This window comes from Microtus pennsylvanicus, chromosome 2, assembly GCF_037038515.1.
Source record: "Microtus pennsylvanicus isolate mMicPen1 chromosome 2, mMicPen1.hap1, whole genome shotgun sequence".
Lineage (NCBI taxonomy): Eukaryota > Metazoa > Chordata > Mammalia > Rodentia > Cricetidae > Microtus > Microtus pennsylvanicus.
The window spans coordinates 24,731,951-24,756,064 of record NC_134580.1 but is presented as its reverse complement, the minus strand read 5'-3'; the positions used below and the strand labels follow the sequence as shown (position 1 = coordinate 24,756,064).

The 24,114-nt window shown below is 35.0% G+C and overlaps 1 protein-coding gene across 4 annotated transcripts in view; it reads left to right on the top strand.

The window, feature by feature from the left end:
- The window catches only part of Scaf11 (SR-related CTD associated factor 11), a 44,982-nt gene that overhangs the window by 9,098 nt on the left and 11,770 nt on the right, over window positions 1-24,114 (top strand). For 3 of the 4 annotated variants that reach the window (XM_075960460.1, XM_075960461.1, XM_075960459.1), the window contains exons 2-9: window positions 4,862-4,943; window positions 7,088-7,245; window positions 17,164-17,241; window positions 19,771-19,871; window positions 20,582-20,646; window positions 22,506-22,561; window positions 22,692-22,798; window positions 23,698-23,799. In XM_075960460.1, coding sequence (XP_075816575.1) covers window positions 4,883-4,943; window positions 7,088-7,245; window positions 17,164-17,241; window positions 19,771-19,871; window positions 20,582-20,646; window positions 22,506-22,561; window positions 22,692-22,798; window positions 23,698-23,799 — 728 coding nt within the window. In that variant the 5' untranslated portion in view covers window positions 4,862-4,882. Of the gene's footprint in view, window positions 1-4,861; window positions 4,944-7,087; window positions 7,246-17,163; window positions 17,242-18,810; window positions 18,869-19,770; window positions 19,872-20,581; window positions 20,647-22,505; window positions 22,562-22,691; window positions 22,799-23,697; window positions 23,800-24,114 lie in introns of those variants that run through there. The other variant, XM_075960463.1, reaches the window with a different exon arrangement.

Below are 24,114 nucleotides of genomic sequence, written 5' to 3'. Positions count from 1 at the left end.
TTTCAGTTGCATCCATTTTCCTTCAATTGTCATTTCAATTTTGTTAAATGACTGACTGCATAAAATTCCATTGTGTATATGTACTATAATTTTTCAGTTGTTATGTTGATGGACATCATTGCTTGTTCTATTTTTCACTAATGTGAGTAGGATAGCTGTAAACATGGACCAGTAAGTATCTCTTTGGCATGTTGACTTAGGAGTATAGTTGAGAGTGGTATTGGGTTATGGGGTAGTGGTAACTCTGCTCTTTTCAAGACCCGTTTTTTTTTTTAATTTTTATTTATTTATTTTTTGGTGGTGTTTCTATTTTTGATGATCTTCCATGCAAAATTCCATAGTGGCTGTACATGTTTACATTCATAGCATCAATGAGTAAGAGTTGTGCTTTTTTAAAATCTTAGCTAGTGTTGTCCTTTGTTTCCTGAATATTCTTAACTGACAAGGATGACAAACACTTTTTTGCAAGCATTTGTTGGTCACTTTTTTTTGAACTGTTTATTTAGTTCATTAGATAATTGGATGATTTGGATGTTTTGGTGTTTAAATGTTAAATCCATGTAGTTGGCATTGATTCCCCTCCCAATTCTGGAAGCATTCTTTTCATTTCAGTGATTGTTTCTTTTGTTGTGCAGATACTTCCTACTTTCTTATGATCCTGTTTATCACATTTTGGGATTATTTCCAGTGCTATTGTAGGCCCTTTCAGAACAATCCTTGCCCACTCCTGTCTTGAAGTGTTTTGCTTATGTTTTTTCTAGCACACTGATTCTCAACCTGTGGGTTGTGAACCTTTGGCATTGTTGAATGACCCTTTCACAGGGTCAGATATCCTGCATATCAGATATTTACACTAAAATTCATAACGGCAGCAAAATTATGGTTATGAAGTAGTAACAATAATTTTATGTTTGGGGGTCAGCACAACACGAGGAACTGTGTAGCGCAGGGTGGCCTTGAATTCACAGAGATCCATCTATCTCTGTCTCCTAGATCTGGGATTAAAGGATTTATTTATTTGTTTATTTGTGTTATATATTATATATTCTATAGTTTTGTTAATTTGTAAATCCTTGAGTCAGGGCTAGGGGAGAGGCTTAATGTATGTTGGACAGTATTAGACCTGTAGCATGCTTCCCAAATCAGAACACAAGACAACCCCCCATTACCATCCTTCCCTCCTTCCCCAGTCTTTGTTGGCCTTGAATTGGTGATCCTTCCACTTCAGCCTCCCAGTGTTGAGATTATAGACAAGATTCACTAAACTTGACCTTTTTTAATTAAAATATTTTTCTACACCAGATACTGCAAACTGTTTTCTTTTCCATTTTCTCTCCTCTTTGCTCCCTCCGTTTTAGGCTAGTACTCTACCTCCTAGCTGCATCCTCATCCAGTGGCTGATATCTCTCCACTATTGGTTTAGTTTTTCATGTTGTGTTTTGAGGGTTCAAAATAATTGTGGTATGCCACAATTTGGTGGAACAATAATGTTTTGATGCAGTTAAAATTACTTTTAGACTAAAAGGGTTTGAAAGTCAACAAAACAAACCTAAGGGAATGGGACAAGCGATAGAGTTAGCTATTATTATTATATTAAAGTACTTATGCAAAATAGTAGTTTAATAAGATACTTAAGTGCTGTAGAAGCTGTTATTCGGAAATGTTGGGCTGGGTGTTGATTAGTCTGTTTCCTGGTACTATAAAATACCTGAGCTGGGTACTTAATTAACACAAGAAATTTATTTAGCTCATAGCAGCATCTGATCTGCTCTGTTAGTTACTTATTTCATGTAAAATGGAGATGCCTTCTTGACAGGGTACTAAGGGAGGTCAGGGAGACAGTTTATCACCTATTAGGAAGTAGCAGCTACACAGAAATCCAGATCATAGATACTTGAGTGTAGCATTTTTCTTTAGAAGAGTAAACTGAGTAGAACAATTTAGTATCTATACATGCCTGGTACTAATGTAGTAAGTGGGTTTTTTTAAAAGTTTATATGAATATCTGGGTTAGAATAACTGTATTTCATAGGAGTACAATTGTCAAATACTTAAGGAATGTGAAATACTGATTTAAGGACACATTTATTTAATAAGCATCATAAAATACATATATTTTGGGATAACTAGGAAGAGGAGTTTAAGGGATTCACATAGTAAACAGTACTAGTAAAGAAGTGGAAATGTTATTTATGATGTAAAATGACTTTCTATAGTTTATTCATTGTAGCAATGTGTATCAATATGTAAGAGATAGCTGCAAATAAGGTGATCATGTGTCAAGAAACCTTTCAAAAAATAACAGTATTTGTTTAAAAAGAGACTGGTTCTGGAGTTAAAACTCAAAAGATTTAAAAGTTTTGTTTAAAAAAGAATAAAGTACAATCAATTCATAAACAACATTTTGAACATTTTCTTGTTCCCTTTTATTGTAGATGGAAGAGTCTGTTCTCATTCCTTATAGTAGTCAAGTCTATTTGATCATGTTTTCTTTAATTTTAATCTTGAACTCTGGGAGTTTTGTTGTAGTTTGAATATGTGTGTCCCCTTCACACATATCATACGTGTCCCTTTCACGTTGAATCTCTAATTCCTAGTGCAGTAATGTTAACAGGTGAAGCTCTGAGGGGTGGTTAGGCCATGTGATCTTTTGGATAGGATTAGTCACTTCTTATTAAATGGCTTGAGGGGTGACCAGCCCGGCCATTTTGCCCATCTGTCCGTTATGACATGTGAGGCCACTATAATAAGGCACCATCTTAGAAACAGGAACTGGACCTTTACTAAATACAAACCTGACAGTACAGCACTGTGAGAAATACGTTGTAGTTATTTAAGGAGAACACAATGTTAAGTATTTTGTAGCACAAGCAAAATAAGACATTTATTTTCTGTGCCCTGTTTTTTGTTTGTTTGTATTAAGGTTGGTGGTTTGGGAGGAATTACCATTTAATTGATCATTGTTCTTTTTTGGTTAAAAGAGAAGGATTTAACAACAATAACAAAATCACAAAATCTTCTATTTCTATACTGCCGCCCACAGTACCTTTTTCTCTTGGTTTTTTTTTTGCTTGCCAAGCTTGAGGGTTGAGTGCTCTTCTTGAGTGCTCCTACGGTTTTGTGGTAGTGTTTGGTTATAAAATAATATCTTAGTGATCTTTGTCTCTAATAGACATAAAATTTAATCTGCTAAATGTAAATTCTTTCCTATATATACAATGTTTCTCTTCAGGTGACATACAAGCATTTATGGAAGGTAGTGTTTTAAAAATAATTTTAGGTTTGACTTTGTCATTTAAGTTAGTGATGTTAAGAAAAATGAAATTACAGCATTTTCAGGAAAAGTAATGAAACTGGAAATTATGTGAGAAAAGGCAAATTGAGACAGGTATCACATGTTTTCACTCACGGGGATTTAGAAAAGGTGAGGGGATATATAAAACCAGAAGGGGCTGTTAGGGAAGATAATAGGATTAGTGGGAAGATCCGAGGCAGAATACCACGATTATGGTGTGGAATAGGCATATATAGGAAAATGCTGCAATGAAACTCAATTGTTTTATGCAGTTAATAGATGCTGAGAAAAATAAAGAGGGACCCTTAATGCATGTATTACTAAAAGAAATAGTTTGAAAAGGATATAAGCCGTGATTCTAACCAGATAATATTCTAGCAAAGGCAGTACTATGCACATAGTTAAAAAGACCAATAGTCAGGGATTTGGAGTAGGAAGGAGTAAATAGGTAGAACACAGGTGGTAAATTATAGGGCAGTGAACCCTATTCAGACACCACAGCCGTAAATGGTTAATAGATGTCTTACAACACCAAGAGTGTACTCTAAGTAGAAACTATGGGCTTGAGTGATAATATCGTATTAAGTAAGATTAATTGATTTTTGACAAACATTACTCTGGTGTGGAATGTTGATAGTAGGGAAAGTTGTGTGTGGTTATAGATGCCGTGTAGCGATTTTTTGTATAGATTTTCTGTGAACCTATTTTATCTCCCCATATTTTGCTGTTTCTTGAATATCATAAGTTCCACATACAACATCAGTTTACCAGATAATTCCATTTTAAGTTGATTTTTTTCCATGTATAAGACACTATACTTAAGTCTGTGTTAGAGAATTTATTATCTAACCCTTGATAACTAATAGTTATATAAAACTTCTTGTGTTAGTTACTTTTCTTGTGTTTGTGACAAAATACCTGACAAGAAGAAACTGAAGAAAGGGTTTGTTTTGTCTGAGAATTCAAAGGGATAAATACCACTTGGTGGGGAAAGTTAAGTGGCAGGAGTAGGTTGCTGGCTGATCACATTGATCAGATTGTTCAGTCTGACCATGAAGCAGAGATCTGTGCATTCTGGTGGTTAGCCAGTTTTCTCCTTTTTATGTAGTCCAGAGTGTGCTGCACATTCCCATTTATTTAGGGTGATCTTCCCATTTTAACCTAGTTATATCTAGAAATTTGTTTCCAAGATGTTTCTAGATCTTGCCAGTTAAGCAGCTCTTGATGTAAATACTATGAAAGAGTAACTGGATTTTGAGTGGCGATATGGCTTTAAAAGGCACTTGCAGCACAACCTGTTAGTCTTTGAGTTCAATCCCCAGAACCCACTTAAAAGGTGGAAGGAGAAAACAGCTTTCTGCACAGTTGTCCTCTGACATCGCATATGAACTATAACCCCTCCCCCCATAATAATAGATAAATAATTTTAATAAGAGTACTGGGTTGTCCATAGACTGACTGATTTGGCTTATTCTTTTATGTGTGCAATGATTTCTTTCTGTTCGGAAACTTTTGATGTGGTTGGGAGATGGCAAACATAAACATTCTCTTGTGACTATTCTATAGGAGACTCCTTCACAAATAGAGATGAAGAAGAAATCTTTGTATAACCAGAATGTGGGTGATCAGGAGTGTGAAGATATGGAAGGTAACTTTGTTGTTTATAAAGCCTGTATGTTGAAAGTCAAACAGTGTCACTAGGCTTTAAAATTAAGATTTCTAAAGTATTACTGTCTTGTTTTTATAGTCGTAAGAATTATACACTTTTCTTTTTCTTGGTTTCATTGATTGAGCATTTTAAGTTTAACTGCTGGCTGTATTTTTTTTTCTTGATTTGAGTGAAGTGTGTCTGTGTATGTGTACACATTTGTGTGTGGAGGCCCAAGGACAGTCTTGGGTGTTTGGCATGTTGTTCCTCAGGTACTCCTCACTCTTTTTTCTTTTGGAGACAGGGTTTCTTAGTGGCCTGGTACTTTTCAAGTTGGTTGGCCAGCAAAAGCTCCAGCAGTTGGCCTGTCTCTGCCTCCTTAGCACTGGAATTACAAACATGTGTTACTTGGCCAACTTTTAAAATGTGTTTTCTGGGAATTGGCAAGCACATTACTAACTGAGCTATCTGGCTAGTCTTTTTTTTTTTTTTTTTTTTTCGAGACAGGGTTTCTCCGTAGCTTTTTGTTCCTGTCCTGGAACTAGCTCTTGTAGACCAGGCTGGCCTCGAACTCACAGAGATCCACCTGCTTTTGCCTCCCGAGTGCTGGGATTAAAGGTGTGCGCCACCACCGCCCGGCCTCTTTTTAAAGTTTTAAAAGCATCAGTGTTTTCTTCTAAAATTAATCTTTTTTATTTGTTTACTTTACGTATATGGGTATTTCGCCTACATTGTGTGTCTGTTATTATGTGTGTGCCTATTATTATGTGTGTTTATATTGATAAATTTAATCTGAAACCCTAAATGCCCAGTTCAGATATTCTTTATAGAATTTGTATTTCCTTCATCCTAGACTCATACTGGAACCATGTGAGCTCCATTTGAGTGTCTTGGCTTAATACTGATCTCTTTTTCAGATTAGTGTATTCCCATCTGGGGGGCTCCAGGTTGTATTGAATTGTATGTATTGTACAGTACCTACTGCTTGCTTATGGCCCAGTATATATGCTTTTAAGTTGATTACTGTTAGGTACAATCTCATAGAGATAGATTTGGTATATCTATTCCTGTGTTATAAATGTTATAAATGTACATGTTAACCCAGTAATTCCAGTTTTTAAGAATTGCTCTGTAGATACACTTTTTGAAATGTTAGATGATTGTGTTACGATATAAGCTCATTGGTAGAGTACATGCTTCATGCATGGAGTTCTGGGCTCCATAATTGTCATTCTTTGTCATAGCTAATGGTTGAAAACAAGTGAAATGTCCATTAATAAATTATTTTAAAAAGCAGATTAGTATGTATAATATTCTGGTGTCTGTGTGAAGAAAGAAAAGAAATATGGAAGAATGTATTTTAGGGTTTACCCTAGCTTGTTGACTCAACCCTGCGATCCCAGTACCTGGGAACCTGAGATAGGAGTATCGGGAGTTTGAAGCCAGCCTACCTATTGAGAAGCACTTTTTTAAAGTTTTTTTGAGGCAGGCTTTCTCTGTGTAGTCCTGGCTGTCCCGAGACTCGCTCTGTAGACCCAGGCTGGCCTTAAATTCAAAACTCCCTACCACTGCCTCCAAATACTGGGATTAAAGGCGTGTGCTACCATTACCAGTCCAAGAAACCCTGATTTAATTGTGGAAGGGCGAGGAAGGAATTTCTTTTCTGTGCAATAAAAAATAATGGAGTACCAAAAGAAACTTAGAGTTATTTTTGGATTTGACAGAAGTGGATGGGTGTATGGGTGGGTTTGCCACTGTAATCATTTTTACATTTGAACCAGGTAAATAATACTTTAAAATTAAATAATTGTTCATTTATGCCCCCATTTCCTCACTGATATAAGAAAATTGATTGAGAATTTAGCTAAGTGGTAGGGCATGTACTTGGTATATACAAGGTCTTTGTTAAATTTCATAGACTCTCCCTACTCCTTCCATAAACACACACACACAGTGCACAAAAGAAAGTAATTGTTGGCGTTATTGAATTTAAAGAGTATATTTGTCATTTATCTAAAATCTAATTGTAGAGTAGGAGGGCTACCTTTTGAGGATACAGGCAACCATATTGCTTATTAAACATAAGTCATTGGTTTTGGGGCTTTTGAAAACATGACCTTTTTCTTTTCTCTTTTTCTTTACAGATGAAGAAAACAGAAATAATGCTGGTTCCTCTGGCCTTTTGTACAGTGGAGCGGACAGATGTCCAATATGTCTTAGTTGCTTGTTAGGAAAGGAAGTTGGTTTTCCAGAAAGTTGTAATCATGTCTTCTGTCTGACCTGTATTCTTAAGTGGGCAGAGGTAATAAATTATTGCATTTAATTTCCTGTTATAGTTTTATTTTACTTAAAGAGTTGCTACTGCTTTTCATGAATTTTTCATATTAAGGTATTTTCCCACTACTATAGTCAAATTTCCCTGTCTGTTCAATTTCTGTCTGCATATTTCCTTCTAATTGTTTTTTTACTTAGCGTTTTTATTCTTTTATATAATTAAAGAATTTGTATTTATACTTTGAAGAAAACCTTGCAAGAAGAGCAGGCCAAACAGCTTTCTGACTTTTAGGGTATTGCACCTGCCTGCTACTAATAACATTTCTGTGTGCTTTTTGTTTTATGTTTTCACAAAGGTTTATTTGATTTCTTATGTTAACCTATGGAATAACAAGAACAGATGTCATGGTGTCTTTTTACTTTAAAGCTTAGGGATCTTGCATGTTAATGTAATGTAATTTGGCCCAGATTCCATATCTTGGGAGGGTATTATCAATTTAGAATTATATAGTTGTTAATTTTTAATTTATCATAAACTAATTTCAGAGTTTAAGTTACAGATTTTCCTTTAGATTCTTTATAAAAATAAGAAACAAGATATTTTGGGCTTTGACTACCCTGAATCAATTTGGGCCAAATAAATTGAAGTGTATATTAACCTTAAGCCCTGTTGTTATAAATCATAAAATAACAAATTTAGTGTTTTTATATCAGGTTTTGATTTATTATTTTGTGAGTATATTAAAAATTAGTAAAGAAATAAGTAAATTAGTAAAAATTAGTTGTATCTTAAAATTGTTTTTTCTTGTGTTTGGATGTTTTTTAATACCATAAAACACTAACTTCATGTATGCAAATCCTGTTTTTCTGGTTAATCTTCATAAGAAGTTCATTAGACTAGTTGAATTAATGAATATATGAAAAAAACTTTAATCTAGATTAAAAACCTAACTAGTCTTTGACAAGAAGAGACTAAGGATAGGTGAAAAGGTATTTTTAGAAAAATAATATGAATTTAGGGAGAATATTGTTAAATGTTCATATGTAAGTGCAGTGCTGCTTATTGAAATGATGCCTTTTCTCTTCCACTCAACTACAGATGTAAATTCTATTGAAGTTAGTGCATCTGTGATATATATGTATTTAACTGGGTGGGAGTTGAGAAACCCTGTTATTGCATGAGTTGAGTTGAAGGTTTCAGTCTTTTTCCTGATTGTGTTTAGTGACTATATAATTATGAACTTCAAAATAATGTGTGTTTTTCTTTAAGACAATTAGAATGTATATACATGATTCTCCTTCCTTCCTTTACAACCTCAAGTGCATCTTTCAACATAAACTTTATCATGATGTACATGTTACAGGTTTCTCTGGGGTACGTATTGAGAAGTTGTAATGGCTATACATACATATAGATTATATGTAATTTAATGGCACTAAACAGTGGTAAATAGCTATATTTTAACTCATTTTAAATTTGAAAATACTTGGCAATATATGTAAAGTCAGCACCTTTTTTTTTTAAACATAGAATGTATTCCTTGCTTTTTGTTACTTTGTAAAAGTTTATTTTTAATTGTGTGTGTGTGTGCGCGGGGGGGGGGGGGGGGGGGGGGCGTATGTGCCTACAAGGCCAGAAGAGGATGTTTGAGCCTTGGAGTTGGAATTACAGCTAATTATTGTGAGCTGCAGACATGGGTGCTGGAAACCAAACTTGAGTCCTCCTTAAGAGAATTCTACAAGAGAGCAGTGCATGTTCCTAACTGCTTAGCCATCTCTCCAGCCCTAGTATTTTTTCAAAAATAAACCATTTATTGAAGTGAAGTTGCTTTTCATAAGCAAGTTATGTGTACTATTGTACTGCTGTCTTAAGTTGTGATTATGGGGTAGTGTGGAGTTGTTGTACTGTTTAACAAAGTAAGTAACCTTGGAAGGAGAGAAGAGAGAACATTCAGAACTAGTTCATTGTTCCTAGTGGAGATAGCAGCCATCAGTAAACCATTAAATTGACCAGTAACAATAGAGAAATCATAAAAATATTGTTCATTACAAATCATGAATAAATGCAGGCTTACAGAGTTACTTAGACTTCTAAATTTTCATTCAGTCTTTTGTTCTGATAACAATTAGATGCTTTTTAAATTATGTAAATGCTTTGGCAAACAGAATCAGATTTTAATTTCATTTTTTTTATCGTCACCATTAAAGGGCTTTCTAATTTTTTTCAACCTCCTGTTTAAAGAATTATGCAGTCTGTTTCAGATTGAGTACTGGAAATAAATGCTATGTTTAGAGACCCTTGCAGGTTATATTTTCTATTCTTTCATTTAATTCACTATTTTAATGTTTATTTTATGTACAAAGTAAGCACTCTAGACTCTAATTTGCAGACATCGCAAGAATAGCCTAAAGTTAAAATAATTTTTAAGAATATTTAGTTTAAAATTTTACTAATGTCCAATTCTAGGAGAGGCATAGATATCAAAGTAAAATTGTGGTACTTGGATAAGAAAAGCATAGATAAGAAAAAGCATAGGATGCGTTCTGGATCATTTTCTAGATTTTTGTGTCTTTTAGAGATTCAGCTTTGCTGCAGTTTGTAGTTGAGGTTTACTGAAGTATGATTAAGAATGGGTATCAAGGCCAGGTGGTGCGGGTGGCAACTGGATCTCTGTGAGTTCAAGGCCAGCCTGGTCTACCAGAACTAGTTTCGGGACTGGCTCCAAAGCAACACAGAGAAACCCTGTCTCAAAAAGCAAAAACAAGGGGGCTGGAGAGATGGCTCAGTGGTTAAGAGTACTGACTGCTCTTCCAGAGGACTCGGGTTCAATTCCCAGCACCCACATGGCAGCTCACAACTGTCTGAAGATCCAGTTGCAACTGTCTGAAGATCTAACACCTTTGTACCAATGCACATAAAAAATAAAGTTAAATAAACCATAAAATATTTTTTTAAAAAAAAGCAAAAACAAGAAAAGAAAAGAAAGGGTATCAAGCACACCCTTAGCATTGAAGAAATTCTTATATGAAACTGGTTATTTATAAAAGTTTCAGTGTATTTTAGTCTAATATTTTTATTTTGTACAGACTCCTGAAATTTTTTATATTCCTAAAATACCTATTTCTCAAATAAAAGTTAGTTTGAGTTTCTTGGTACTCTAAAGTCTTGTTTCTGTGGTTAAACAAACAAACAAAATTGAAGTAGTAAAGTAACTGACAGTCTGTGGTCTCTAGGTATGTCATAGAATTCACTTTACTTTGGAAGAAGGTTTCAGCTTAATTTCCCCTGTACCATTGTCGAGGCCCCAGAATCTAAAGGCCTGCTGTAGGTATACTAGAACAGATTGAACCTCTTATGACTATGTTCAGTAAAGAGGTTCTTTAGATGGCAAGGTTCTTATCTTAAAAGTACAACCAGGATACAAAGAGTTCTGAAAAGCCGATATGGTGTTGTACATGTGCCATCCCAGTATTGTGAAGCTGAGATTAGATTGTCACAAGAGGGCAGGTAGCGTGGGATACATAGCAAGTACCAGGCTATGCAGGACGGTACACCAAGGCTTTGTCTTAAATAAGGGAAAGGGGGAATAGAAGAAAAAGAAATGGAATATTTAACAAAAATGTAATTGGCAGAAGTACCCTGTTGACAGTTTTAGTAAGCCATTACTATTGCAGCTAAGAATCTTGAAATTTAGAAAATGCGTTTTTCCTGATAAGTGTTATAGAGCCAGTGTGCTTTTACCTTTTCACTGAAAAGATTTCTTTTTCTTACACACTACTGTTTCTCAGCTGGAGAGATGACTCGGCGATTATGAGCATTGGTTCCCACCACCCACATGGTGGTTCACAATAGTTTGTAACTCCACTTCCAGGGGTTTTTACATCATTTTCTGACTTCTGTGGGTTTCTACGCTCACATGGTGCATGCACATACTATCAGTTAACACACACACACACACACACACACACACTCTCTCTCTCTCTCTCTCTCTCTCTCTCTCTCTGTAGGAGGCTACTAGTTAGTTCCTGGCTGCTCAGCCCTGAAATAATCACTCAGAAACTATATTATTTGCAATACTGTTTGGCCAATAGCTTAAGCATATTGCTAGCTAGCTCTTACATCTAGAATTAGCCCATTTCAATTATTTTATATTTTATCATGAGGCTTGTGGCCTACTGGCAAGGTTCCAACTAACCTTCTTTCTCCTCTGGTGACTACATGGTGTCTTCTGGCTCTGCCTTCTTTCTTCCAGCATTCAGTTTAATTTTCCCTGCCTAGCTCTACTCTACCCTATCACAGTTTGTTTATTCATTAACCAATAAAAGCAACACATAGATAGAAGGACCTCCCACATCTCTCTCTCTCTCTCGCTCTCTCGCTCTCTCGCTCTCTCGCTTGCGCATGTGCGCGCACACACACAAATATTTTTTTAAATAGAGCTTTGAGCACACAGAAGTTTAACTTCAGTTATCTGAGCTTGCCCTTTTAAAAATACAAAGGCGAAGGCTACATAAGTTGGATGCGTCAGTGGAAGTAGTGACTGCTGATCATATTTATGATCCTCTACTGAGGAGATACCTCACCTGTATGTACTGAGTAAGAAGAGTGGCTTTCACTTTGGGTTTGGGTATTTAAAGTGTTATGGATTGAGAACTTTGCATGAGAATGCTTTGAGAAGTATTGCATGGTTAAAGGTTTAATAGTTCATACTATATTTAGTGTTGTTGGTGCTGAGGATTGAGTATACTAAGTACATCTCCTGCACTGAGCTGGTATGCTGCATTACAAGGGCTTGTGGTATTTGTGCTGTGTGTGACTAGTATAGTCTTGATAACTACTGAGGGTTCTCCTTCTTATCTTACATATTTTTAAAATATTATTTTAAAAAAATGTAATTAGTTTCTCTACGTAAGGAAATTGTTGAACTTACTTAACTCAATCCTCTATTCCTCTGTAATACTGACAACTTTATTCTGAGAATGAAAGGTTAATGAAGTCAAACTGGGCAGTTAACAAAGGCACTCTCCTGAGAATAGAAATGAAGATACCCTCAAGATGACACAGAGCTCTTAAGAGCAGTGTGCACACAGGTGCAAATGTGTCTTTAGATAGATTAAACAGCAAAGGTTAAGAAAGCAGTTGACACCTGTTACCTAAAGACTTTAAGAATATATGTGAGAATCTTCTTTTAATATTTTTTTACCATTCAGATAAATTAATCTTTAGATACATATTTCTATATAGGCTAGTTGTAAATGTCAGAATATTTAAAATGATTTATATAGTCAATTTACTGAATTTTCTGTTTGTATATTAGAAAAAGAGCATTAATTATTAGATGTCAGACGACATTAGAGAAAGTACATTATTACCCTAGTGTTAACAGTGTATCTTGGTAAATGTGCAAATATTCCTTTTGGGTGGGTATATTGAATGCATACTTAGTGTTAATTTTACCGTTGACAGTCATTAATTTTATGGATATGCTTCTGAAAGCTGGTGTAAAGAACCAGATGTGTGCTAATCTCAGCACTCAGGAGGTAGAGGTAGGCGGTTCTCTGAGTTCGAGGCCAGCCTGATCTACAGAGCAAGTTCCAGGACAGCCAGGGCTCTACAGAGAAACCCTGTCTCAAAAAAATTAAAAGAAAAAGAAAGAAAAAACAACCAACTGCGCATTGGCAAAGGTTGTTTTGAGTGAATGTTTAGATATGATAGAGAACATGTATCATGGCTCCATGTTGGCAAGCCTTGATGGCTAACTGTGTTGGAACTATTACTGAGAAAGGGATAATGGTCAACAGTTCTAAAATAAGCACCAACCTCTAACGGTTTGCATCCCTAAATTATCTTTGATTTTGAACTGTAATTTTGTGCATAATATGCTTTATTCCTTAGTGGCAGAGATAGGTGTTGTAGATACCCACGAACAGGAAGACCTACCTGTAAGCATAGGTATTGAGACTTAGTGTTTAAACACGTCCTTTAACACTTGCTTCTCTCTCTCTAGGAGGGGCTATCTATAGGCAGCCTATGTGATTGAGGATAGAGCAGCATCAGGAAGCAAGAAATGTTAGAAACCAAGAATCCTGAATTCCCAAATAAGGAAGGTTTCCTGTTGTTACATTTAAATATGGGTTTGTCTGAGCTGGGAATTTACAACGCTTCAGAATACTAGGGTATGTTTTACTAAAATCATTAGGAAAGATTTTTTTTTTTATCAAAATTGCCTCCTATAACAGTACAGAGCATGTGCTGTAAGATGTGTGCTCTGTTTTTAATACACATTACACTGTAAAACAATGAGCAAGTTCTATGAACTGTAGTTGTATCATAAAGTTGAATGGTGTTCTTAGATACTTTGGTTATGAAACTAATTAGATACTTAAAATTACTTGAAGTCACATATAAAATAGGTAAATAATGATATTTTTGTTACATGGTAAAGAATCAAAATGGTGAACATAAAATTTTGCATATAAAAAGTTTAATAGTCTTTAAAGTTAAACTCATTTAAAATGTTAATTTTTATCTATTAGCCTTAAATAGGAGCTTTTTAAAACTTGAAGCTTAAAAATTAAGTTAATATTTGTGGCCAAACAAACCACTTTGAAAACTATACTTTGAAGACCAAAGTGTCTGGGGTTTTCTCACTATCTACTAAATGTAAGGATAAGAATCCTTTGGGAATGCCTTAAAGTAGCCAGTCTAAGCCATTTAAAAATAAAACAAACCCTGGTGTACAATTATCACATGATGTGATTTGATACTTGTACATATTAATGAACTTGATGTGTAAGGGTATATTATGGAAAATAACAGTTCTTAATTTTTTAGTTTTGATTTTTTCCATTGACTTCTATAATTATTTTATTTACATATACTTTGAAAATGGAGAAGAGATACTAGATTTTTGTTTTCTTCCTGAAGTGCTCTTCTACAATGTATGTTTTTTAAGATTACATTTGGGAGCATTGTTTCCCAGCAAAGGCTTTTTTATCTTACCTTTCTGGGCTAATTTTTTTACTTAAACTTTTCCTACCTGGAGAAGATAATGCAATTTTAAGATTCTAGTGTTGATTACATCATCTTGAGGAAAGTTAAGTGTGTCCATATTATAGCACATACTAGTTGTTTCTCATTACTGCTCCTTTTTTTGGTTGTTTTTCTTTGTTGTGTGTTTTGCTATAGCAGTGGACATCTTTATTCAAATGGATCTAGTCAGATACAAAGCATTAGTCACAGTAGAAAAAGGAATGGCAATCCTGCTCCAAACCTACATATTTGAAATAGATCAAAGCAGAGTGGTTCAGGTTAAAACCTTGTACTTTAAATTGCAGAGGAGCCAGTCGGTGGTGGCGCTTGCCTTTAATCCCAGCTCTCAGGAGGCAGTGACAGGTGGGCCAGCCTGGTCTACAAGAACTAGTTCCAGGACAGCCAGGGCTGTTACACAGAGAAACCCTGTCTTAAAAAACCAAAGATAAATTAATGAAAAAAAAGCAACGGAAAGAATGGTGGTTAACTGATTTCGAGAGGAAATTTAATAAGGAGAACAATGAGACAGTATAATTTTATCCACTGATTTGATACATAAATTTCTTTGGGTCATAGATTTATTATACTTAGCCCAGCAAAGTAAATCATTTATGCAATCGTGTTTCTCATTTTTATATGTATCACATTACAGATTTTTCTGTTGTTAGTTTTTTTTAGGTTTTTGTTAGTGTAGTTAAACTAGATCTTATGTAGGAACTAGTGTATATTACATATTTTTTAAGAATTGCAAACAATTAATTACCATAGAAAGCTTAAAGCTCGGGCTGGAGAGATGGCTCAGTGGTTAAGAGCATTGCCTGCTCTTCCAAAGGTCCTGAGTTCAATTCCCAGCAACCACATGGTGGCTTACAACCATCTGTAATGAGGTTTGGTGCCCTCTTCTGGCCTGCAGGCATATACACAGATAGACTTTTGTATACATAACAAATCAATAAATAAATATTTAAAAAAAAAGAAAGCTTAAAGCTCTTATTCCTATTTTCACAAGTTACATACTTAAAGCAGAGAATCTGTGTAACAGGGCCCATATTTGGACAGAACAGGAAATAGGAAAGAAGTAAATACAGAGTTTGTGTGCATCTTATTCTTCAACAAACACTGAAAGAAACTTATGTTTCATTTAAATGAATTAAATATTTTCATTTATTCATTGTTTAATCTTCCAAATTGCCTTTAAAATGTAAATAAAAATATTTGAAAACTTTGGAAAAATGGAAAACACTGGCAAGATTGTCCTCTATATAGTTTCAGTATAGATGTTAAGAATGTGTCCTCTTAGATACTGCATAGTCAGTGCCGACTAACAGGCAGCTGCATTGTTAGGACATCAGTTCATTGAGTTAAAATTGTATTTGAAGCCAGGCAGTGGTAGCTTACGACTTTAATCCCAGCACTCAGAGGCAGAGGATCTCTATGAGTTCGAGGCCAACCTGGTCTACAAGACCTAGTTTTCATCACAGGGTCCAAAGCTGCCATGAAATCCTGTTTCAAAAAAAACAAAAACAATGTATTTGAAATACATTATTATTACGGTGCAGAGTACTTTTTTGCTACTTTTTTTGGGTAGCAAATTAATAGCATCCTAAATCATGAGAATTTGGAAGTGCCTTAAGGTGTCTTGTCAGAAGTGATTTATTGTAGTAAGGCCATGTTTTCTCTTTTCAGGGTGATGAAACATTCTTGTGTGACTCAGTTTATATTTTAGCTGCTTTTTAATAACTCCACGAATTTTGTCAGAATGTGTTATATAATCAGGGGCCACATAACATTTTTCAGTAAGGAATAGTATAAGGTGAACTAATTAAATTCCACAACTATCTTTGACCTTTTAGACAATTGCATTAAATAGTTAGAATTCTTTTTTACCTGTGTAGCTATAGTGACTAGTAATGTCATTAGGTTGTTGTTTTTCCTCTTATCCTAGTACAAAACAGTTTGTCTTAAACTAATTTCACAGTATAAATACATTCTTCTACATACATTTAACAATAGAATTATAGTTGATACATACAAACTTTTGAAAGCATAAGAATATATATCAAAATTAGGTTGATTTCTAATCTAAAATAATTAAAAGACAAATTTCCTTACAAACTAAAAAACACATGATTAAATTAGAAGAAAACTGGAAACCTAATGTAAAAATTAGTATGGATAGATTTTTCCTTTAAAGAACTTTTTAATGTACTCTTAAAAATAAGAAAATATGTTCAAACTTATATGAATTAAAATAAAAGAAAACTAAAGTTTATGACATATCATGATGTTAAGAAAAATTGCTTTGAACCAATGTCTGATCATTAATTTAGAAGAAAACAATGCAATTATCATATGAATTATAATATTAAAAATTTGTGTATATTGGGTAACAGCAAAAGTATGTAAGTACTTCTGGAGGGATTATTTAGAACCAACGAGACTGGAGGAATGCTTCATTCTTCCGTATTTTAATCATGTTCTCAGTTCTAACAACTATTCAAAATAATTTGGCAGAAATGTTAAATCATAGGGTATTAATGTAAATGGCTTCCTTAAGGCATTTTTCTATAGCCGATTTAGAATTTCACAAGCTTAGCATTAAAGCCAGCCTTATATGGCAGAGCAGTAGGTTTGAAGTATTCACTGGAGCAGCACGTCCTAATGGTATCTTAGTGAGTATGTGACAGCTCATGATTTCTTTACTCCAGTTAGTATCGTTTAGTGAGCATTTGAGTGAGTGAAGCAAACTTGAGGTGCTTGTGCTTTTGTGTTATGGTACAGTCATTTCCTCTCTGCTTTGAAATTAGAAAAGTATATTTCTGTGGTAGTGGAAAATTACAACTATTAGTGTAGTTTAATTGTAACCTCTTCTAAATACACAATGTAAATATATAATTTCTAATCACTTCTCAGATATTGGCTTCTTGTCCAATCGACCGGAAACCTTTTCAGGCCGTGTTTGAATTTAGTGCATTTGAAGGTTGTGCTAAGGTAAGTTTACATTTCATTGAGTTTATGAACTTCAGAATGTTAATTGGAGCTACTTTGTTTTGATAGGTCTCTAGTTAATATATTTTTAAAAATTGTTCACCTTTAGGTTTAATGTGTGTCATCATTTTTCTCTAGCATGGCAAGCTCATAGCTTCCAACACTGGTAACTAAAATACTGGACCTTTTTCCTTTGCCTTCTAGAGTGGGCATACCATAGTGGTTACCTTATTGTACAGATGTGGTAGATGAGATGTTTTAAAAGAAGTGTTGGATTTAACTATAGAATTATTGGTATATTATTTGTGTTTTAATAAATAAAACTTGCCTGAAGATCAGAGGGCTAAGCAGCCATACTAGTCAGCCGTACAGGCCAGGGAGTGGTGGTGTCCACCTTTAATCCCAGAATTTGGGAAACTCAGGCAGACAGATCTCTGTGACTTCAAGGTCACCTGGGCCACACAAGATTGAAACTGTCTCAAAGAGCTCACACAAAGGTGATCCCATGCCTTTAATCCCAGCACTAGGGGGTTGGAGGCAAGAGCTAGGTGACTGGGCTGAGAGAATAATATAAGGAGGGAGGAGACAGATGCTCATTGCAGTCTGAGATTTGGTAGAGACAGCATCTCACCCCTTTGGTCTGAAGATATGGTGGAGGTAAAAGGTCTGTAGTGGTTGGCTGCTTTGCTTTTCTGATCTTCAGGTTGAACCACTATCTGTCTCTGGGTTTTTATTATTTGTGCTACAATAGAATACTTACATTTCCAAATACCATCAGCATGATTGTTTACCTGTATTTTGAAGCAGTTTTTAGTTGGGCAGCACTTTGAATACATATATTTCATCAAAAAAAGTTTTAATTGGAGTATTGCATTCAAAGATACGCCCATAAATCTTAAGCTCCAAATATCTAAAAACCATTCTTATGAAAAACAAAATTTGGAGACTAGCTAAATAAAATTAAAAATAAATTGACATCTTTGTACTTAAATGCCATTGATGTTATTTAGTATGAGTCATTATTATATTTCAAAAATTTTTTAGTTTTTCAAATTAAAATATAATTGGTCTTTTTACCCTCTCCTCCCTCCAACTCTTCCCAGGTCTCTTGCCTTACTAGCTCTCAAATTTATGACCTCTGGCCTCTTTTTCTTAATTGTTATTATATAGATAAGCTTGCATGTATTTATATCTATATATCCCTAAATATATAAACATAATCTACTCAGTATGTAATGTTACTGTATGTATATGATTTTAGGGCTGATCACTTGGTATTAGATAGCCAACTGGGGGATTGTTTCCTGAAAAGATAATTTCTTCTGCTCTCAGCATCCCTTAGGTAGCTGTAGTTCTTTGTCTAGGGTTGAAGCCCTGTGGGATTTCCCACCTCCATGATAGTGTATCTGTTGGGGCCATCCTTGTTTGGGTCTTGTTTAGGCAGCCATGTTGATGAGACTTCATGGGTGTAGCTTCTCTGACACTCAGTCTCATAGCACACATCCTGTTCCTCTGACTCTTACAAATGATTAATATTTTTATTGTTGATTTTTGGCTTGTTAAAAAGAAGAAAATAAATAGAAACATTCCTGAGTTCATGAGGAAAAGAGGAAGATAGGACAGGACAGTGGTGAGTAAGTAAGATGTATGAGAAATATAATAAATATATGACAATAAATGATAGTTTAAATAAAACCATAGACAATGTGTGTGATGCATCTATGAGAAAAACTGATGTCCATTACAGTTTAGTTACTGGTGGGGAGGGTATAGAGAAACAACTATTTTAGTATTAGTTTTCAGTGTAGGTTTTTTTTAACTTGTTTTGATCTATTTTTATTCATGAGTCTTGATATAAAGTGCAAACAGTATTGCAGTACAAATAAAGTATGTTAGAGAAAGGTTTGTGAGCTGGGGAGATAACCCAGGCAGTAAAATGCATAGACACATAAGTAGTTGAGTTCCATGTCTACATTTAAAAAATAATTGTAGGGGTAGTGTGTGCTGCGACCTTTGCCTTGGGTCTTGCTGGCCAGCAACATAGCTTACTTAGCAACTGGTTTGAGGCCTATTAGAGACCTGGCCTTGGAAACAGAAATGTGAGTGGTGCTTGTGAGAAAATTCTGAAGCCTTCCTTTGGCCTTCACAAGCATGCCCATACTTAAAAATAAACATATACACAAAACAGAAGGATCTGGTTGTTATAATTGCTTATGTTTACCAAATATGCATATTACCATAAATATCTTGGAGAAAAGTGTTAAGATAATAAAAGTTTTAATAGAGTCTCCGGAAGACAAACTGTTTTCACCATTTTTATAAAATTATGTTGCTTAAAGATATTTGTATGCTGCCCTGACTTGTCTGGGATTCTTGGTTTGTCTTCTTCATTCTCCCGAGTGCACAGTGTCAGTCTGTGACTGCACTTTTCATTGAGGTACTTCTGTCTCGTTAATTTGTAATTACAAAGGAGAATTGAAAAGCTATGTGCAGTGTTGGTATACTTCTCTAATAGTTGTGCTTCTCTTATAGATTCAAGTAAAAAGACAGTTGAGAGAGATAAAAGACAAGGAAAGTGAAAGGTCTTTTAAGAAACAACTCTTCTATCATGAAAGTTCCAAAAGTGATAAAAGGTTAGTATCAGCTTTACAAGTGGGATTCGGTATGACCATGAGTAGTTGAGTAAAAATAACTTTGGCAGCTTCATACTACAGACATGCAGGACATTGAGATGAGGTTCACCTTCATTTCTTTTCTCCTCCTCATTCCTGATAAGTAAAGGGCGCAGCAGCATTTTTGCCTATAAAAAGCTCCAGTTACAGTCGTTAGAGGAGAGAATGTTAAATGAATGGAAGGTGACACTCAGGCATGCTGTACTTCCAATTGCTCCTTAAAAAAGTAATAACCTCTCATACTTCTGTTTTGCATGGCTCAGTAACCAGTCATGATAAGTCAATAAAATTGCTTTAGTACTGAAATAATACAACTCATATTAAAATCTAGTTTTGCCTATTACTATTTGATCTGAGTTCATGAGAATATTTAACCATTTATTGTCTTCCAGTAGTATTAATAAGATTTATGCATAATAGATTTATTATGATGGGTAGTGAATTAAAAATAAATGAACATGCTGGGTGGTAGAGGTACATGCCATTAATCCTAGCAGTATTCAGGAGGCAAGAGGATCTCTTGAGTTAGAGGCCAGCCTGGTTTACAGAGTGAGTTCTAGGACAGCCAGGGCTGCACAGAAAAGTATTGTCTTGAAAAACCATTTAAAAAGAAAAAAATAAGTGAACAAGATTTTTAAAAAAATCTTTTAAACTTTTATCCATATCTACAGAAAAAGGATCCTTATTCGAGAAGATCTATTGTGTGAAAAATTTCATGACTTCAAGGTGTTGTATAGTAAGTAACTCTGCTCATGTGTGTGTGTGAGTGAGTGTGTGTGTGTGTTGTAACTTAGTGTTTGCCAGATCCTCTCCCTCACCTTCCCCCCAAGACAGGGTTTCTCTGTGTAGCCCTGGCTGTCCTGGAATTTACTCTGTAGACCAGGCTGGGCCTCAAATTCACAGAGATCTGTCTACCTGTCTTTGTCTCCTGATGGTTGGGATTAAAGGTGTGTGCTACCACTGCTGGCCCTAGATTTCTTAGTAATGCTTTGATTTTGAAAATAGTTGATAATGGAACTTTTTAGATCTCTTCAAAATTACTTTACATTACCTTGCTTTCTTGGTGGTCATTTGTGCTGTTCCCTATTTTTGTTCTCTGTGCTTCGGTTGAAGGGAGAAGGAAGGAAAGGAAGTGTTAAGAGAAAAATAAAGTTTTCTGATTACTTGGTGTTTAGTAACCTGTATTGTAGTCTTATTCCGCATATTCAGGGGAGGTGGTAAAATGTCCATGAATCTTAGATATTTGGAGTTTGGAGTATTTGCATAGATTGGCTGAGCATTACCTTAGGGCTCTTCTACCTTGAAGTGAATTTTAAGTTTGGTTTGTTTTTACCATTCATAGCTTACAAAAATAGTCCCAGGCATTTCCCTTTTCTTTTTTTTTTTTTTTTTGAGGGGGTATATGTAGTGACTCTGTGTGTGTGTGTGTGTGTGTGTGTGTGTGTGTGTGTGTGTGTATCTTGGTGTCCTCTTTAATCAGTCTTTCACTCTAAGTTTTTGAGACAGGGTCTCTCACTAAACCTGAAACTAGATCATCAGCTCAGATTGGCTGGCCATTAATCCCTTGGGATCCTCCTGTCTCTATTCTTCCACTCTGGGATTACAGGTGTCTACTCCCTTAGTTAGTTGTTACGTGGGTTCTGGGGATTCACATGCAGATCCCTGTGCTTGTACAGCAGACATTTTACCACCTGAGCTATCTCTCCAGTTCCTTTCAGGAATTTCTCAAGGACATGCTTTCTCTATATAATTACTAATCTGTTAAATTTGGAATCAGTCAATCAGACTTTGAATACCTGTTTATCACTCAGCTCACAGCTGCCTGTAATTCAGCTATGGGGAATCCGTTGCCTCTGGACTCTGGGTACCAGCACTTATATGTACAGACTCACACACAGACACACCACCCATATGTGCTTAAAAATAATAAAATAAATCTTATAATAAAAAGAATATATGCTTTATGCTGCCTAATTTGAAATTACACAGAAATAATTTCCAGATGAGGACAAAGCAAAAAAGAAAAAGTGATAAGCAACATGGCAGCAGCACTGATGCACCAGATGCAAGGCCAGTCAGCACTTCAGATTACCAAGGTCAGCGGAAGAACCCCCGGGGTGCTTGATCTGAATTGTCAGTGGCCAAAATGACTTCGGCTAACCAGGCCAAACACCTCACTTCCCCTTGGGCAGCTCCTGCTTGAGATGAACACAGCTAACTGTCCTAATAGCTGGATAGGAAGCCCTAAATATGTTAATTGCATGTAACGCTTAAAGACTTGTATGTAAAATTTTTTAAAAGTTAAACATTTGCATAAGGTGATAGAAAATGTTGATTAGAATCATACCCATAAGGCTCTAAGCATGACAGTTCTATTTATTGTAGCCTTACGCATTTTCTCTTTATCTGTGGTTTAGTAAGATATTATGCAATTAGCATTTGGGAAGTTTTTTTAATGCAAATAATACTAGATAAGAAATACTCCTAGACACTTTGACATTCTTTATCAATGTCAAAGGTGTACAGACTTCTGAAATAAAATGTGAGGCAAGTACCAGTAACCAGGTTCTGTTTGTTTGTTTGCTTGTTTTATAGGAAACTTTTCAAACAATAAAATGAGGGAAAAGAAAAATGCCACAGTAAAGACAAAGGTTTGTTGAAATAAAAAAATACCTTCTTTTAAAGATAATAACATTTATAGTTATTTAGTGTTTAAGGTGCATACCAATACTTTAAAGTAGTTTTGTTTCTGGTTTTATTAACAACTTTTTATGTTTTTAGGTTCGAGGATCAAATCAGTGTACGGATCCTTGTATCGGAAATTATGTGTCCAGTTTGTTTTCCTGTGGCAGCCACAGTGTGGGACCTCAAACCCATAGAGCTTCCTGGTTAGTATTTGGTCTTTACACTTGACTGGGCTCAGTGAAAGTGATGAGAACTAATTTTTTTATTATTGTTATTCCTATTGAAAAACAAACTAGTTCCGGCAAAGAGAAAACTTGTTATTTTGTGATAGTCGGTGTTCTACAGTGCTTGCCTATGTCAGTGATCTTTGTTTTAGTAGTAAATTGCTGTGTGAATTTTGATATATGCTGGAGAAACAAGGTATTTGTGAAATTGTAAAAGTAGTACCTATTAAAACAAACCTATTTTAGAGCTGATTCTGTCTTCCTTGGATGTATAGTGATTTACAGATAGATGTTGAGTATATGTTTTTGTGATTTAAATATTGAATTTAAATATTGAATTAAAATTACACAAATTTAACTGAACCAACAAAGTAGAACACAGTTGTGATATTTTAGGGCTTGGCAGAGTACTCAAGAAACAGTTACATCTGAATCCCTTTGTGAAAAGCTAAGCTAAATCTATTTTTGGTTAAGATAACCACACCTCTTTTTATTTTCCTATTTTGTTCTAAAGTAGGACATGATTGTCCTGAGTAAGAATTTCTTTCACCAGTTGGAGTTAATATCTGAATAGAAAGTTGCCTAAAGACCTCATTGTTAAGTACCCATGATGGAGCGCTGCTATAGTCTGGCAGTGCAGCAGGTCAGCTTGACTCCATAGTAAGTTTGAGACCATTTCACAAGGCAGACAGTATCCTGCCACATACTGTAGGATTCCAGGTGTAGTGTGCATTATTTAAATGTTTTGCTTTGTAGTGTAAAAAAGCAGGGATATGCTTATTTTGAAAGTGTGGAAACTATTGCTGTTATTTCATATCTCAGTTTTTACACTTGTTAATTGTTGGAATTCTAACGAAAGTTTAAATTTATTTTTTTAGTACAGAATCTGTAGAAGTCAGTGAAATCAATGCATTGATTAGGCAAAAACGACAGGAATTGCAGTTGTCATGGTTCCCTAATACATTACCTGGAATTGGAAGGTAAAAATTGTTCACTAAAATTTATATGCTAATGTAAACCCAAAAATATCATTAAATTCTTAAGTATATGTTTCATATTTGATAGTATCGTATCTTCTTAAGGAGTGTCTTTTACAAGTATAAATTAAAAATATATAAAATAAAAAGTGAATTAAACTTTGGTGTTACAAATGCCTAATGAAGACTATCTGTGTACTATCTGCTGAGTCATTGTTTCTGTTTCCGTTTCCAAACATTCTCTTGTGAATAATGATTTAGTCGAGTGCCTGCCCTGCCCTGGCCTTCAGACTTTCTATAATCCAGTCCTTTTTAATA